Source organism: Mustela erminea, chromosome 10 (genome assembly GCF_009829155.1).
Source record: "Mustela erminea isolate mMusErm1 chromosome 10, mMusErm1.Pri, whole genome shotgun sequence".
NCBI classification, from domain to species: domain Eukaryota; kingdom Metazoa; phylum Chordata; class Mammalia; order Carnivora; family Mustelidae; genus Mustela; species Mustela erminea.
The window spans coordinates 34,159,519-34,176,550 of record NC_045623.1 but is presented as its reverse complement, the minus strand read 5'-3'; the positions used below and the strand labels follow the sequence as shown (position 1 = coordinate 34,176,550).

The 17,032-nt window shown below is 41.3% G+C and overlaps 1 protein-coding gene across 3 annotated transcripts in view; it reads left to right on the top strand.

Moving 5' to 3' along the window:
- LRRC8B (leucine rich repeat containing 8 VRAC subunit B) overlaps positions 1-16,573 on the top strand; it is a 70,249-nt gene extending 53,676 nt beyond the window's left edge. For all 3 annotated transcript variants that reach the window (XM_032301511.1, XM_032301512.1, XM_032301513.1), the window contains 2 exons: positions 8,206-8,996; positions 16,560-16,573. In XM_032301511.1, the coding sequence (XP_032157402.1) occupies positions 8,206-8,478 (273 nt within the window). In that variant the 3' untranslated portion in view covers positions 8,479-8,996; positions 16,560-16,573. The remainder of the gene's footprint in view (positions 1-8,205; positions 8,997-16,559) is intronic.
- The last annotated feature ends 459 nt before the right edge of the window (positions 16,574-17,032 follow it).

Below are 17,032 nucleotides of genomic sequence, written 5' to 3'. Positions count from 1 at the left end.
GCTCAACAAATGTTCCCTTTCCCCATTTTTTACAGAAACATCACAGCTGAAGTATTTTAAACTCATTAGCTATAACAGAGCTTACTTTTCATTTTGGAAAGATCTTAAGTAGTTAGAAAGCTTCATAAAAGTTTTTAGCTTTCCAGATCTGTCATAGGAAAAGAACTTTTTGTTAAAAATACTGGGATCATGAATTATTCATAAATCTTTTTTGTGATGCAGTAAAAAAAGGCTTGAAATCTACATGCATATGTAGAAAGATAATTCAAAATGAAAGGCCTGGTTCTATAATGCAACACTAGGGCTTCTTAGAAGCTTTTTCCAGCCTCCATACTTTAAAAATGAACCATAATTTGCAACAGTAAAGCCAAGTTAAGGAAAACTTGACTTCACTGAAACAAGAAAAAAAAAATAAATGAGTAGTTTCCTAGGTTAAAATGTGAAGCAGAAGGGAAAAGGAAAAAAAAACCATGCTAGCCAAAAGGGCAAGAGAGTGATGGTAATGTCCATATGAGAAGAAGGAAAAAAATCTTTCCGAAATCAGGTCTGCCATAAAATGAAACTTGATCTTCCTGTTGTAGAAAATGAGAGCTGTTTTCTTCTACCCCATCCACCAAAATGTAATATCTCCTAGACTTTTTATAATTCATATTTCATGCTAAATGTGACTATGAGCATGGTGTTGGCTAATAAACATATTAATCCCCAGACATTATTTTCAAAAACCATAGGTTGTTGGGAAAACACCAGAAAGTTGGGGGATGATAACAAAATTCCTGCTGATTTTCAGAGCCCTAAGACTTGACTCATATGTTAAAAGGCTAGAATCCATTCTAAGATAAATGAGAAATCTTCAAATCCTAAAGGATTATCAGGCTGTAAGACTGATAAGATTGTAAGACTGTAAGAATCCTTGAGGGTTGATCTAGATGAGCAGTGTTCATCAGAATTACCTGAAGGATTTGTTAAAATACCAATTGCTGGACACTACCAGAGTTTCTGATTGAGTAGGTCTGGTGTAGGAGCCAAGAGTTGACAGTTCTCACAAAATTCCAGGTCAAGCTGATTCTGCTGGTGTGGTGACCATACTTTGAAAACTATACGTCTAGAGATTTATTATTAGCATTGTTTAATCATGTAGTTCATCAGTGTTAATATTTTGGTTATACTTGTCCCATTGTTAAATCAATAATAAAAGATACAGCTAATTATTTTGAAAGGCATCAGTTCCACCAAGTTGTTGTGTGGTTATATCACCACATGAATTTTTGAAAACTGCAGCTGATTAAATTGTCAGCGGCCCATGAGTTATTTAAATTTGTAAGCAGGTCAGTGTGTTTTTCTGGTTAATATAATAAGACCTTAAATCCATTGGTACTTTTGACACCAAGTCTATTGATGTGACCACGTCTAAAAGAGAAACTAGGTGTATCAGACACATTTTATCCGGAGTAAGGGAAGATACTTGGCACATGTGGAAAGTCCTGTGCTGGGCGCCTGGGTGGCTCAGTTGTTAGATGTCTGCCTTCGGCTCAGGTCATGTATGGAATCAAGTCCCTCATTGGGCTCCTTGCTCTGCAGGGAGTCTACCTCTCTCTCCCTCCGTCCCTCCCCCCACTCATGTGCACTCGCTCGCTCTCTCTCTCAAATAAATAAATAATCTTTTCAAAAAAATAAAGGAGGAAAGAAAAGTCCAATGCTGAAGGCAGTTATGGCCAAAATAGAATATCCTAGGCTTAGTTGTCTCAGAAGTCTAATAACCAGCAGTTGCTGAGCATCCCAGAGCCATAACAATGACCATGATACCTTTGAATGGGTGAGGAACACTATCATCACAACTATGAAGAGACTTATTTAATCAGGATATGGAGAAAGTAGAACTCATGCAGAAGTTACCAGCCAGAGAGATGAAAAGTTCTCCAACAGAACAGTTAACCTAAATGTAGGACATAAGGGAGGGAAGGGAAAAAGAATAGTCCATGGTAATGGTCTCTAAATATTTGGAAGACTTAAATAGAAATCTTCTTGCAAGTAACCATGAGTGTTAGAACCAGGACAAGTAGGGGTAAGATTTCTCATATTCCCAAAAAGCTGTCCTAAAACTGAACCTTTGGGAAGGGGTAAATGATTTCTTATTAATTAAACTGTCCAGATATAGATTGTCAACCACTCGGTAAGAATGAATCAGGGATTCACGTTTCATTTTCAGGGTTCCTTCTAACTTTGAGATTCCTAAGATTCTATGAGGTAGACCAAAATATTTTTTAAAATTAGAAAATAAGGGGTGCCTGGGTGGCTCAGCTGTTAAGCATCTGCCTTTGGCTCAGGTCATGATCCCAGGATCCTGGGATCAAGACCCGCATCAGGATCCCTGCTCAGTGGGAGGCCTGCTTCTCCTTCTCCTGTTCCCTCTGCTTGTGTTCCCTCTCTGGCTCTGTTTCTCTCTGTCAAATAAATAAAATCTTTAAAAAAAAATAAATGAATAAAATAAACTTAGAAAATAAAATATCAAATTGGATGCATAAGTATATACTCAGGAATGTGAGTTGATTTGTCCATTTGGAATAAAAGTTGGTAAAGGTTCCTGAAAGCAGAGGTTTTAAAATGCTCTTCTAGAGTTGGGCAATATACCAGGTTCATGGATGGAGGCAACAAATGCTCTCTGTGGTTAAGTAGAAAAGACATTTATTGAAAGGATGTTGTGTCTCTCATATTATCACTGTAAAGGCTGCAGAATCAAGCTTGGAAAAACAGTCTAGCATTAAGTTAGTCAGATAACCAAAAGGTCAAAAGCCTAGCACAAAAACAAAATGGTGAGGGTACCCCGCCACTGACCATCCCAGCCCTGGCACAGTGCTGCCCGAATACTGGATGCTGCTGCTATTACAGCCCTCACCCTCCCACAAAAGTTCTTCGTGGTTTCTGCTGCTTTGTAACACTAGCCCCGATGTAAAGTCCAAGTCTGAGCACCTGATGAGCAGAGCTTATGAACTACCACCCCACACTCAAGCTGTAGAGAATCTAGAAAAACTGGAATTTGGTGTTGTCGGTTCCTCCAGTGGGAAGTGCACTCTGCTCCCCACCAAGATGAACTAGGGAATTCTCCAGACATCGAAGTTGTTGGGCATCCCCCAAATGACAGACATTCACAGAGAGAGGGCACTCTAGAGTTTCTTCTACAAGAAACTTCTACAAGATAGTAATAGGTGTTATCACACAAAACAGTAAACATTTCTTTTTATCATATTTTTTGTTCTAGGATACCTCAGAACTTTTTGTAGTTGAATATGCTTTGTGCTTCTCCAGGAGGGAGGTATAATACTCAAATGTTTGCCGAATATATTTGAGCAAGATGTTCTTTTTTTTTTTATTTTATTTTTAAGTAATCTTTATACCTAATGTGGGGCTCAAACTTACAACCCCAAGATCAGGAGTTACATGCTCTACTGATTGAGCCAGCCGGGTGCCCAAGATGCTTTTTTTTAATAGTAACTCTAGTGAGGAGTGTTCCTAAGAACACTGGGGGTTGGGGAAATGTAAAAGGTTAGAGGTCATGGACAGAGGCATGTCCAGATGTAATGAGAGATGAGAGCATTTAGAAGGTGGGTCAGAATGGAGAATGCCTTGAAGTCTGGAGTCAAGTTCAGGTTTAAGTTCACTGGACAGTAGGTGGGGTCAGACTTGAGCTTGAAAGTGATATTTAGCATGAACCAACACCTTCAAAGGAGGCTCTGATTGTAATCCATTTAGAAGTGTTGGGAGAGTATAATCAAGAAATAAAACCCCTTGACAAAGTTTAAATCAGTTATGATTCAGAAGTAGGAATATAAAATGAAAAAATGAGGATTTATATTTGAAAGGAACACCATAGACCATCAAGTCAGCCAACTGCCAACCTGAGACCAAAACGTACCCACAGCCTGAGCTAAGAATGCTTTTTAAATTTGTAGATAGCCCCAACCTAAGAATGGTTTTAAAATTTTTTAATGGTCAGGGAAAAAATTTTTTTAAATAACATTTTGTCTCACATGAAAATTATATGAAATTCAAATCTCAGTAGCCATGAAGAAATTCCATTGTTCCATTGTTCTCATTCGTGGGCCTCTATTACAAAAAAAAAATTATCCTCGACTGTTACTCTATTTTGAATTTCCTCATTTAAACGTGTATGGATTTTTTTCTCTCTTGTTATGTAAGTACCTACATAATATTTTCAGTTTTACTTCTTCACACACAAGGCCTAAAATATTTCCTGTCCTACACATTTAGAGAAAAACGTCTCCAACCTCTGCTCTCGTTACTGCCCTCATTTTACTGAGACTGAAGTTGATGCTCAGAGCCATTTGCCTGAAGTCTGAAGCTTCCCAGCGATGGATCTGGGATGGAACCCAAGAGCTCCAGCTCCCACTCCAGCCCTCCCTCTACTGCATCTCAGATGCATCCAACCAATGCTATTACACGGGATGCAGTGGTGTGTGTGTGGGTGGACGTGGGAGGTGGGAGAGGGGGAGGCAGCGTCTCTATGCCAGTGCCAAAGCATAATTGGATTATGATGGTATTGTATGTGATGGAGAAGCATAGGAAAGGGGGAGGACTTAATAGTTGCGCTCAAATTTTAAAAACCACTCCAGTTTACACCTAGGTCTTCCAACTTCTACATTGGTGCATTTTTAAAAATTTTATTATGTATTGACAGACAGAGAGCGCAAGTAGGCAGAGAGGCAGACCGGGGGTGGGGGGCGGGAAGCAGGCTCCCCACTGAGCGGAGAGCCTGATGTGGGGCTCAATCCCAGGACCCTGGGATCATGACCTGAGCCGAAGGCAGAGGTTTAACCCACTGAGCCACCCAGGTGCCCCTGCATTTGTGCATTTAATCCATTTCTTTTATTAACTCCAAGGCTTGTAGCCCATTAACTCCAAAGCTTATAGCTGGAAGTAGAAATTACTTCTGAGCATCATTTATGTGGTGGAGCTTGGGTTTGACATCATTACTTAGGAATGGAAATATTCATTTTTATTTCCTGAAACGATTGGATTTTATGGATTTGGTTAGCATGTTCTGAGCTGATGTGTTCGACAGCCAGGAAAAAAGGGGAAATCTGATACTGAGACAGAGTCTGAAGTAAGTCGAAGCCTCTGGAAACAGGGGAGTATTTAATTATCAAATGCCAGCAATAGATACAGGAAGGGGACCATCCTTCCTTGGATGTTCTAGGGGCTCTACTACATTTTGTTTGAGAAATGTTATTGCCAGAGAATTCTAGGATATAGCATTAGTTTCTCTCCTTTTCTCAGTTTCTTTAATAGCTTGTTGCATGTATAGTTTATAGTTCATTCTGTAAAAACCATCCTGCATATGAAGTCTCTCATCTCCCTGATAGTCTGCAAACATTTCTTTTGATTTTTTAAAAGAAATCAGTAGCATGGGGGTGATTTTTTCCTTTTCAGGTTGTATATTATATGGTCTAGGAAAGAGCATGTTAAATGAATTGAGAATAAATAAATGCTATCTAAAAAATTTTTTATAAAATGTATTGGCCCAGGCAATCAGGACAAACTTTTTTTTTTTTTTAATTCATTTGCCAGAGAGGGAGTACAAACAGGGGGAGCAGCAGGGAGAAGGAGAAACAGATTCCCTGCTGAGCAAGGGAGCCCAATGTCCTGAGCTGGAGGGAGAGGCTTAACCCACTAAGCCACCCAGTCATCCCCAGGGTAAACTATTTTTAAAGGTGTTCGATTTTTCAGAATAAAATAGCTGAAGTGAAGGAAAGTTTTGCGTCTCTAACACAACTCCCCCGCCTCCTTTAACATAATTGGATTCAGGTAGGTGACAAAAGGTCTCGCATCTCAGCTGGGTGTGGACCTGAGAGAAAGTCCCTGAGATGGACACTTGGCACTCAGGAAGGAGAACCTCTAACCGCAGCCCTTGCCTCCCTTTCATGACAGCAGCACAGCTGAGGGGACCCTCCGGCTCACTCCCACTGCCTTGTGAAATCCCTCGTCTGCCTTAGGGGCCTGAGAAGTTGCTACAATCACAAATTCAGAAATTTGAAAGAAGATTGATGAGAATTGGTAGTGCTGATAGCCAGACAGGAGCGTGATGGCGATGGCTTCCGGGTATTCTCCCAGTGGAGATGAGTCCCGTTAAGCCAAGTCCTTGCTGGGCATCTGGAAGCTCACTGAACTAGGGAGATGGAGGGGTCCCTGAGACAGTCTCTAATACAGCCCCTCCTTCCCAGCATCCATGACAGATTAATTCATGTAACTGTTTAGTATTTCTCACCCAGGAAACCAGAGCTTCTCAAATGGGGGCACTTTTGCAGCCCCCTAGGTGACATTTGTCTGGCGACATTTTTGATGATCACCACTGAGGAGGCATCTAGGACACAGAGGCCAGGGACACTGCTAAATAGTATATAATCCACAGGGCACCCCCACAAAAGGAATTACCTCACCCAAAAGGTCAACAGTGCCACAGTTGAGAAATCCTGCATTAGACCATGGTTCTCAAAGACCTATCTGTCTTGCTCAGCGCTTTATCATCTGCACCTAACTGGGAGACTGGCACGGAGGCTCTCTGCCTGCATTTACTGAATACAGATGAGCCAAGCCTACCCTCTTTTTTCAGCTGTCTTGCCTAAGTCATCACTTAGACACTGATAGGCACTCTCAGGGTTGAGCTTGGGCTGCACAAGACAGATTGTTTACTCTACTTGTACGTCCCTGACCCTACTTCTGAGCAGCAGGTGTCCGACTAGAAGATGTTGCAGTAGAAAGGGGTTCCATTTCTCCTGTCTCCTATCTCTCTGCCACATTTCTACATCGAAATCTACATATGTACTGTTTTACATCTGCATACTTGAGAAGAGAATGAAAGGGAAGGATGGATATTTTTCCTTTGCTTATTCCTAGTATTCTGGTGTGCAATGACGAACTTTATTGAATGCCATACTCAGCAATGGGGATCATTCGATTTATTTCCAGGGATATCCAGGACTCAGTATATGTGTGGGTGATGGAAGAGAGGGGAATTTCCAATATAATGAGTATTTTTGAAGGCAGTCTGACCATTTTTTAGTTTGCATAGAGAATGTTTATCCTTTTGAGAAGATTGTTCTGGATGGCCCTGGAAATTCCAGCAGAAAGCTGGCTCAGTTGGGCTGTGTTAGCCCGTCGGAGCAGCGGGCTGAGCTCTCGAGTGCCCCTTTCATCCCTGTGTCTACCAAAGCCATGTCCTGAACCAAGGAAGGAGCCTGCACTATTTCATAGCTGCAAAGATGCCCCATCCAGAGATACGTAAATATGTGGAGTGTTACAGATCAGGGTGTGTGCTGTCCAGCACTGCCTGGTGCAAACTCAGCTTTCAGTGGCATGATGAGAGGGGGGAATGCTTGCTCTCAGCTCTTCTGTGGATGTCTTTTACAGTCAACTTTCACATATGGACTGTGGCTCCCTTAGAAATTCCCATGCAACCAGCCACCACATGGGGGAGCAGCTCATTTGAGCAGTCCTAGGTGTTGACCTAATGTCAGGCTGTTTATCATATTTTAAATTATTTCTCCGTGTTACATGATTTCATTGAAACTGCCAGAGGGCAGAAAGAAGGGTAAAGACTCAGAAGTGTATATGTGGAGGGAAATGAAATGTGCATGTGTAGATGATCACGTCTTCTTGTCTGTGCTTCTGTCGACTTTTTTCTTTTAACAGAAGGAAGTTTTCAATCTCTAGAAATAGCCTTGTGTCTGTACTCACAGTGTTTTTGAGGCTACTGCTCATTATATTACACAGTAATTCTTCATGAGGACTCTTGAGAACAAGTTATTTCTGATCCTCGGCCTCAAGAATAATTGTGATTTTCCTAAAATGCTGCTGCTGTTGTTTTTTATCTTGGGGACCGTGAGTAGGTGACTGATTAGGTTTTGTTTGGGAATTGCTTGTTAGAATGCTTAGAATCAAATCTTTTGCCCACGCACACGTACAGCAGGGGTTTAGAAGTTCATGGTAGCCTCAGTGCCAACTTCAAGTCAGGCCGTTCTTCTTTTTTCTTTATCTTTTCCGTCTCCTTCATATTTATCATCACTGTTCTGTGGAGTCCTGCAAATGTCCAGGAATGTTTTTGGGAAAAGGTAGGGGCATAAATAAGCAAATGTATTATCATAGACCACAGAAAACAAGTTTTACTGGCTTCTTTTTTTCCCTTTCCAGATTGAGACGCTACCAGATGGGCTGTTTCAGTGCAAAAAGCTGCAGTGTTTACTTTTGGGGAAAAATAGCCTGATGAGTTTGTCCCCTCACGTGGGTGAGCTGTCGAACCTGACTCATCTGGAGCTCATTGGTAATTACCTGGAAACACTTCCTCCTGAACTGGAAGGATGTCAGTCCCTAAAACGGAGTTGTCTGATTGTAGAGGAGAATTTGCTCAACACGCTTCCTCTCCCTGTAACAGAACGTTTGCAGACGTGCTTAGATAAATGCTGACCTAAGGAGAAAATAATGTTTAAAAGTTTGCCCCAGGGCTTTAAATGAGAACTAAGATTTTCTAAGTTATAAAGATGAAAAATGGATAATAATTATGACTAACTATAACCAAATATCTTTAAAGCAACTCAGTGTCTAACTCTAAATTAAACAGGTAAAAAGTGTTAACACTGAACTTAAGTCTTGTGAATAACTGATCTTTAACTTAATAAGACGTGAGAAGTACACTTCGAGGGTGACATGGGGGACATGAAATTGTTGAATCTCTACGTTACAGTTTTTACCTTGAAGATTAGATACTCTTTCATCTCCTTCCCCTAGTCCTCATTACTTACTTATTTGCACACTTGTTTTAACGGACTTCCTGCTTTGATATTTATCACCTAGACCATAAATTCATCAATATAGATGTCCTTGGTGTATATTCTACACTGTCTTTGATTTATGTTCTGAAATATTTTTAGGCAGGGTGTACATTGTGCTTGGCCGAATTCCTTGCTGGAGTCTTCCTTCATCTTGTTTTATCTTAACAATGGTGAATCCTAAAAAAGAAAGCCCCCAAACAAGGGTGAGCCCTGAGAAAGCGCCTGTCTTTGGCATGAGCATAAAAAAGGACAGGGTACTAAGGACCCGTCAGCCTCGGGGCATCCTGAAAATTACTCTATTAACTAAAATGTCTTCTTTTGTATCATCAAAGCCTTTCTTATTTGCTAGTCATTTTTATAGTAAATGTAAAACCTGTGACTATTTTCTATGGTATAATCTTGGATTCAAAGTCTGTGAGAATAATTTTTGTAAGGTACAGAGAACACATGCATTTAAGAATTTACTATTAATATACTTGGTTTGGGCTGCTTACAAGTCTCCTGTTTGTGTGCACCCTGCTCCAGAATGTTTTTGTACTCTGCAACTAATTACTTTTGGATAACACAGGCCTTGTGTTCATGCCCTAAAATATTTGGGGGCTTTCCTCATAAGAGGATGGCCGCATCATCTACCTCTCTCTTCCCTAGTCTCTGTGCTGTTGTACGGGTACAATTCTTAATTAGTTCAAAAACTGTGACGGAGAGGAGAGGTACAGAATCTTTAAAACTGATTTCATAACACCCAGACAAATTAAGACTTCAAGCAAAATACTTCATCTGCATGATCTCTAGATGTGTTTATCATGTAAAACACTCCGCCTCTATTCAGTATTTAAGAATTCTCAAAGCTCACAAAGCAGTAGATCCATTTAACTGAAATTCATCTCGTGCTTTTGTCTAACTTTCCTGGAATGCATTTTGCTCTTCCTTTTTTTTTTTTTTTTTTTTAATAAACAGCTTTGTGTGTAGTCTTTTATTATCATGCATATTGTAAAATGAATAAAGTCAACTGACTCATTTTGGGGAAATGTACATTTTTACCATGTTTTTCTCTAACGGGTCTGGGCATTATGATGCCCGACTCATTTTGGATGTTAACTCTGAAGTAACCCGTTAACTGCACCTAGACAAAAGTGGAAAACACTATGGGTAAAGTACTGTAAACACAGAATTGTGATGTGTGGGATGTCGTTTCTTGCTTTGCCCCTTCCAGAAAGATAAAGCGAGTCTTTAAATCACAGCAAAATGTCACTCCCTTCACATGCCACACACCCCTGAACTCAAGCTCAGAAAGGGATTGCTTATGTCAAATGTAATTTGAATAAAATGAGCTATAAAACTCTAAGCACCAAAAGCTGCCTAAAACATTTATTTTTATTCTGAATGAGAAGGAACAGTGTAAAAATGTTAATTCCTACCAAAACTTGCCTTTAGTCAGAACATTCAAGTTCTCAGGGACCCAGGCATAACTGATGAAACTTTCTTCTAGGACTTTAGAAAACAGATTCTGACTCTATCTAGGGTTTTTGCTCTTTTTGTTTTTGTTTTTTTGTTTTTTTTTTAATGTAAGTTAACTGCCACTTTAATGTTTCGCAATAAAATTGTCATGTGTACTGATTTCAATGTTGGGTAGGATTTATCTTAAATATTTAGAATATGGAATATGATGCATGGAGAGGTATTGAAATATTTGTGGCCATATAATTAGCCATACTTTCCATGAAAAATCCAACCCCCTTCCAGAAAGAAGAGTTTTCAAAAACAAATTTCAGCTTTGCTGTCATTCTCACAAACTAAAATATCTCCACGGCTAGTCACACCAGTTGTGTTCCCTGCAAAAGTCATTGACTAAATCTTCCTTACCACTACTCTCAGTTTCTAGAAGCTCATTACTTACCATCAGGATCAATACTGAATATTGTAAGCTGCTTTCCAAACACTAGGGTATGGTTACTGGTACAAATCTTGTTCTTTGATGCCACAGTTTTTAGATTTCTGTCTTGTTTCCGTCTTACACATCAGTGTTTAGGTAGCTTTCGAAATAATATGGCCCTGAAGCAGTGAACACTGAGACCGCCGCTTGACATATTGGAAATGTGGCATTGGAGGCCACCTTCACTGCATTGTTGGAGCAGATCTTCATTTTGCGAGTGTTCATATTCATTTAAGAGGATTCTCAATGAGGAAAATGCGGTGTATTCAATGAGGACACTTTAGTTGGCCTAGGATCTCCAAGAATGTATAGCATGTTTTCCAAAAAATACACGTGGCTATTACTCAGAACAAAATTGGTGGCTCATGGTAGCAATGGCATAGCTTCGTTTCACTTACACACACACACACACACTCACAGATGAGCTTGGCTACACACAGACACAGACACCCTGGGCAGTTTTGAGCACTCCTGGTATGGTATAGTGTTCCTTCCCTAACCTATCCTAGGATATGTCTTTGTGGCACATAGAGACCGTGTTTTCAGTCTTCATTTTTTTCCCTGGATATCACCATATCTCACTGTCACTTAACAAATGTTTGTGTTAAACAGGATAAGCAGAGATCTATGGGCTCCCAGTGCTGTGGCCTAACTCGTTCATTGGTAAAGTTACTATTGTGCTGTGGTAAGCGGCAGTGAGTTCTTTGCATAACATTAATTGTTTGAGAGTGACAATATTTGTTTCTGTTCTTCATGCATTTCATAATTCAGATTTTGTATGTTTAATTAAAATATCACATAATGGTGGGTTAACAAACCATTAAAATAATCAAATAGTTAACCTGTGGGTGACAGCTTTCTTTCCCGATATTTTCCATAAAACGCTCCTTCCATTTTTACATTCTCTTAGCATCGTCCTAACTGCACGTAGGTATGTTGTTTTCCCTCTCCACTCACTCACCTCCTAGTACTTGGTTAGCACTTGTGTATAACAATATATTTGTGCTAAAGAACTCGCAGTGATCCTTGAGCATGTATTTATTTGGGGGGAAGCCAGGGCCTCTAATTAGGCCTGATTGAGTTGTTCCACTTTACCCGTCACTGCAGTATTGAGAGCTGATTCACCCCATGATCTCTCATCCCTCCCAGAAGCAAGAGAATATAACCGTAAGTCCACTTTGTTTCCAGGAACTGGATATTGCATCAAAATCTGTGTTCACTTCTTTCTGGAAACAAGAGGGAGGCACGGGGGGGGGGGGGGGGGGGGGGGAGGAGCTCCCTGTATCCTCCTTTGAATTAGGAAGACATTATATACATGAAATGGTATAAACTAATGGCTGTCGGAAAATGTCCTGGATATAATTATTTCTTATCTTCAGCTGAATGTGAAAGCAGTGAAAACCTGCAGTCCTATTTAATTGGTTTCTTCCTGTTTCTGGCCCATCACTTTTAAATCCACTGGGAACTATCTGCTCGGTACCTTTGGTAATAGACTGCATTCTCTTCAACTTTTTTTTTTTTTAATATGAACAATTTCATCAACACTAAAGCATTAATACAGAATATATGAGCTAAAGTACTGAGCTGAGATGGCTCCCGGTTGAACCTAATTCATGTTTAAATTTTGCATTTGACTTGTATAATACACCACTGCTGAGAAAAACAATTATGAATGCCTCCTGCATGTTCTATATTATCTCTAACAGAGATGGTGCAATTTAAAAAATACAAAGGGGCATAGAATTAGAATCGACATGTCTGTGCATATGTGTCTTGTGTGTAAACCTAAATATTTATGTTTAAATACTCTTAAAGCTCCTCAGATGTTTCACTCTGAGTGGAATAATGGGCCAGTCTTGGGTGGGGGCATTTTCTTTGGTTAGCTTCACAGTGAAAGCTGCCTTTGTTATTTTGTCACCTGTTTTGAAACATGTACATAGTCGGGTTTTGCTTCTGGTAATGAATTATTCGAAAATATAAGATTTTTTTTTTTGTAAGCTGAATGTTTTGAGGCCTCAGGTTTACCATGTAAATCTGCATTTTGGTGGTGAATCCCTTTGCTTGAGATTCAGTGGTTTTTGGTAAACTTCACTGTTTTAAAGTACCTTTTGTGTAAAATACAGATTCAATTTTTATAACAAATGGCAAATAAAAACAGATTAAATGTTGGAAGAAGTTGACTCTACTGATTTGTCCCCATGCAGGTGTACTGCTGTATCATTCACTGGATAGTCAATTTTAGATTTACGCATGAATCTCATGACAAGAGTAGGAGTTCTCAAAATATGCGATGATGATCACAAAATAACAAGCCCCTGAAAAGAGCTGGTTTGATCCTAGAATATGCTGGAGCAAGGGGCGACACCTGTCCCCAGGACTCTAAGTAGGTCCGCCTTTCCGGTGGTGCTCGTCCTTGGGGACTGGTGTTCACAAGGCGACCCAGCTCTCTCCCTCTCCTCTTGGCTCTCATTTCTCCATTTACTGTTAGCGCAGCTCTAACACTGGCTATGGATCAGATTTATAAAAAGTAAAGAACGGCAAGATGAAATTTGGAGAAGTTTGAGTAAAAGAGGGAAAATGGAATTACTGGGTAAAAATAAGTCCATGATAGTTCGACCTTCCTCTCTGTCTCCCTCTCAAGTTCCTACTCCCCTCCCCCCACCCCCCTCCATCCCCCATGCACACACACTTTCAGGAGCACGTTAGAAAGCTGATCAAAGACTTTTCTCTGCTGGAGGACAGAACTCGACATACATGGAACCAGATTTTATGAAGGAAAGTGACTCTGCTGACTTACACTGGCTGGCCGTGTTTCACCCTGAACGTGCGGTACTTCAAGAAAGGCATGCATCCACCTCGAAGGGCTGAGCAATGGGAGACACTGAGGAAAAGAAGCCAGGGTCTGACTCAAGACGTCAGCAGCCATTTAAGGGACTGCCAGGGACCTCGGGATGCTGGGGTCCTGTGCCAACAGCCTCCAGGACAGTGATGGGGCCCCGAGTTTATGCAAAAGTGTGACTTCATTCGTCAGTATTCCCTTCCACCCTGAAATAATGGCCGTTCCCGACTGTGACTACAGTGAGGGCCTGTCGGCCGGGAGAGATGCCCCTGCGCTGTTGAGCCCATGTTGCCCTTCTGGGGATTCTCTAAAACCCCACTCGTAGCTGCAGCCCCTGTCCCCCTCCTCACTGAGCTCTACAGAAAAGTGATTGGTCCAGAGGCCCAGAGTCACACCTGTGAACTCAAGCCCCATATTTACCGAAGAAAAGAGATCTTGTATGGCAAAGGAGGATCAGAAAAAAAGTCATTTTATAAAATGCACAGTCTTTTTTAAATTACAAATCTCTCCGCCCTGTTATCTTCTTATCCTCTGATCTAGATTTATAAATCCTGCCTCCCAAATACCAGTGATTCTGTAGAGCTGCCTGCGTGCTACACAGAAGTTTTTCAAATTATTTTTTATCATAAATACCTTAAGGGGGCGCCTGGGTGGCTCAGTGGGTTAAAGCCTCTGCCTTCGGCTCAGGTCATGATCCCAGAGTCCTGGCATCGAGCCCCATAACGAGCCCCCCATCAGGCTCTCTGCTCAGCAGGGAGCCTGCTTCCCTTCCTCTCTCTCTCTGGCTGCCTCTCTGCCTACCTGTGATCTCTGTCTGTCAGATAAACAAATAAAGTCTTTTTAAAAATTTTTTTAAAAAATAAATAAAATACCTTAAATTGCGTATGCCCTTTTACACATGCCTGGTGTTTGTTCGGGGAGGGCCTGTCACACACCATTCTTTACTCTCTGCCTCCCTCTGCCGCTGAGATGAGAATAAATCAAATAGAAGGTGACAAGCTCTGACTCCATAGTTTCTTCTTGCCTTGCCTTTATCCAGTGCAACCCCCAAGGTAAGATCTTAACAATTCAGTGGCCCCTACTTAATCTCAGTGACTCCTGTCAAATGAGAGGCACTCAGAAAGCCTCAAGCAGTGCCTGGCACCAGGACCAGACCAGACATGTGTGTGCCCTAAGCAGTTAAGAATTTGGCACTCTTTTAAAAAACCTGCTTTGAATATTTATTCAATGTGCCCTTGAGAGAGATAAGGGAATTGGTCTTCTATTACTAAAAATCATGAACTTTCGGGGCACCTGGGTGGCTCAGTCGGCTGAGTGCCCAACTCCTGATTTCGGCTCAGGTCATGATCTCAGGGTCATAAGGTCAAGCCCGGTGTTGGGCTCTGAGCTCAGCACGGAGTCTGCTTGTCCCTCTCCCTCCACTCCTCCCCCCACCCCACTCTGTCTCTCAAATAAATAAATAAATGAAATCCTTAAAAATAAAAAGAATTCATGAACTTTTGTGTCAACTGTCTAATTATTCCATTCACCCCCCGACCAAAATCTCAAGAGTAAGGTAAAGATGGGGAGTGGGGCGGCCAAGGGTTGCAGAGCCCGTGAGAGTTCTCATGGCTCATAACAAGTCTGTCACACACACCCCAATAGAGAATCTCCTCCCAGGCCTCTTGAGCAGGCCTGTCAGCTGCTGAGGCTCACCTCTCTTTTTTCCCTTGGAAGGACTGAAGTACCTTACTCTCCTGGTCCCCACCCTCTCCCTTTCCAGGATGCGCTCTCTCCCTCTCTCTCCACCCCTCCTCTGGCTGTGCTACTTAGCATTTTCCTAATTATGCACTCCAAGCTTACATATTTTCACCCATTACTAAATGCCATCTTTGAGAGTATTAAGTCATACTAAGAATGATGTTTTAGCTTGTATTCACGAAAATAAACATCTTTCACTTATCAAGAGTCTCCCTTCCTAGAAGGTGGTTTCTTGTCACAATTTCAAATTCCAAATAAGAGATTTCTTCAATATACTGAATGGGGGTAGGACCAATTTGCATTCCTTAAGTGGATAACCTAGAGTATTGCATATGGAAACCGGAGTTAACTGGTCACCTAATTCCAATTACTTCATTAATATTTTGATCTGTGTAAATTAATACCCAAGGCAAATGTCTAAACCTCAGGAGGACCAAATGCTACCGGTGTGACAGGAGTTTCCTTCTAGTCTTTGCCTGAAGTGGGTTTGGATTCACATCCTTGTCTTGGTGTCTTTATAGTGCTTCCCAGAGAAATGACTTAGATCATTATGGGGAGAATGGAAGAGTTCTGTCACCCTTTTCATAATAGACAGAGCCAGTCTCCTAAAATTGCTCTGTGAAAAGGGAAAGTCTGAAGAAGTAACCAAGTGAAGGAGAATTGATTCGGTCTGCGTTAAGAGACTTGGGAAACTTTTGCTGGCTTGTGATACCTGGACAGAGCAATAGTTCATGAACTACATTAATGTTTTCAAACTGAGAAAAGATAAAAATGGAATCATTTTGTCTATGCTCCTTCAGCATGGTGTCCATCCCTGGAGGGGAAATAGCATAATGTTATTGAACACCTGCTACGAGCCAGGTGGCGGACAGTTTATGCATGCTAGCTCAATCCATCCAACAGCCTTATTTGGTATGTTATTCCTATTTTACAGATGAGAAAACAAACTTGGAAACTAACATTTTCCAAGTTCTCCTGACTGTTCAGAAGAGGAACCCTATTCAAACTACAGGTCTGCAAAGCCTGTTTCTACAGAGGTGCAGTAAAGAACACAACCCCATACTACATACTCTCTTCCCCACCTTGGAGTTTGAAGACTCCAGATGGTTCTCTGGTTTTTAGAGCTCACCGCCCTCTTCCCTCCCTTTGAGCCAGTTCTTCCTCCTCCATATCTGTCCTAGTTGGTCTTCTTCAAGCCAGTGAGTTACTTCCTGTCCATTTTATTTGCTCCCTCACTTACAAATGTAATTTCAGAATTTTAGAACTTTCCAACTGGAAGGAACCACATAGACTTTTCTGAAGAGGAAGACCTAACTGGCTTGTTTAGATCACAGACCCACTGTCTGAGGGAGCTGCCACCTATCTGCTTGTGCCCCTGGTGAGTACACTTTGTGCTCTCCTGGGCTGGTTCTCAGAAGTCCAGAAAATCTATATGTAAACAAAGAGTGGAAGATCTGAGCTCAGCAGCCAGGCATCCTCCCTAACTCAAGTCCTGTGCATTCCCTCACAAGCTGCATTCATTTGAACTGTGTCCTGCATCTTAATAATGACCCCTCCTGGGCATAGGACATTACTGGACACAAAGCAGTTTAGGTTCCTGTCCCCATTTCACCTAAAAGAAAACTAGGCTCTGCAAGAGACATTCTTCAATAGTTACCACATTGGGCATCTGCCATA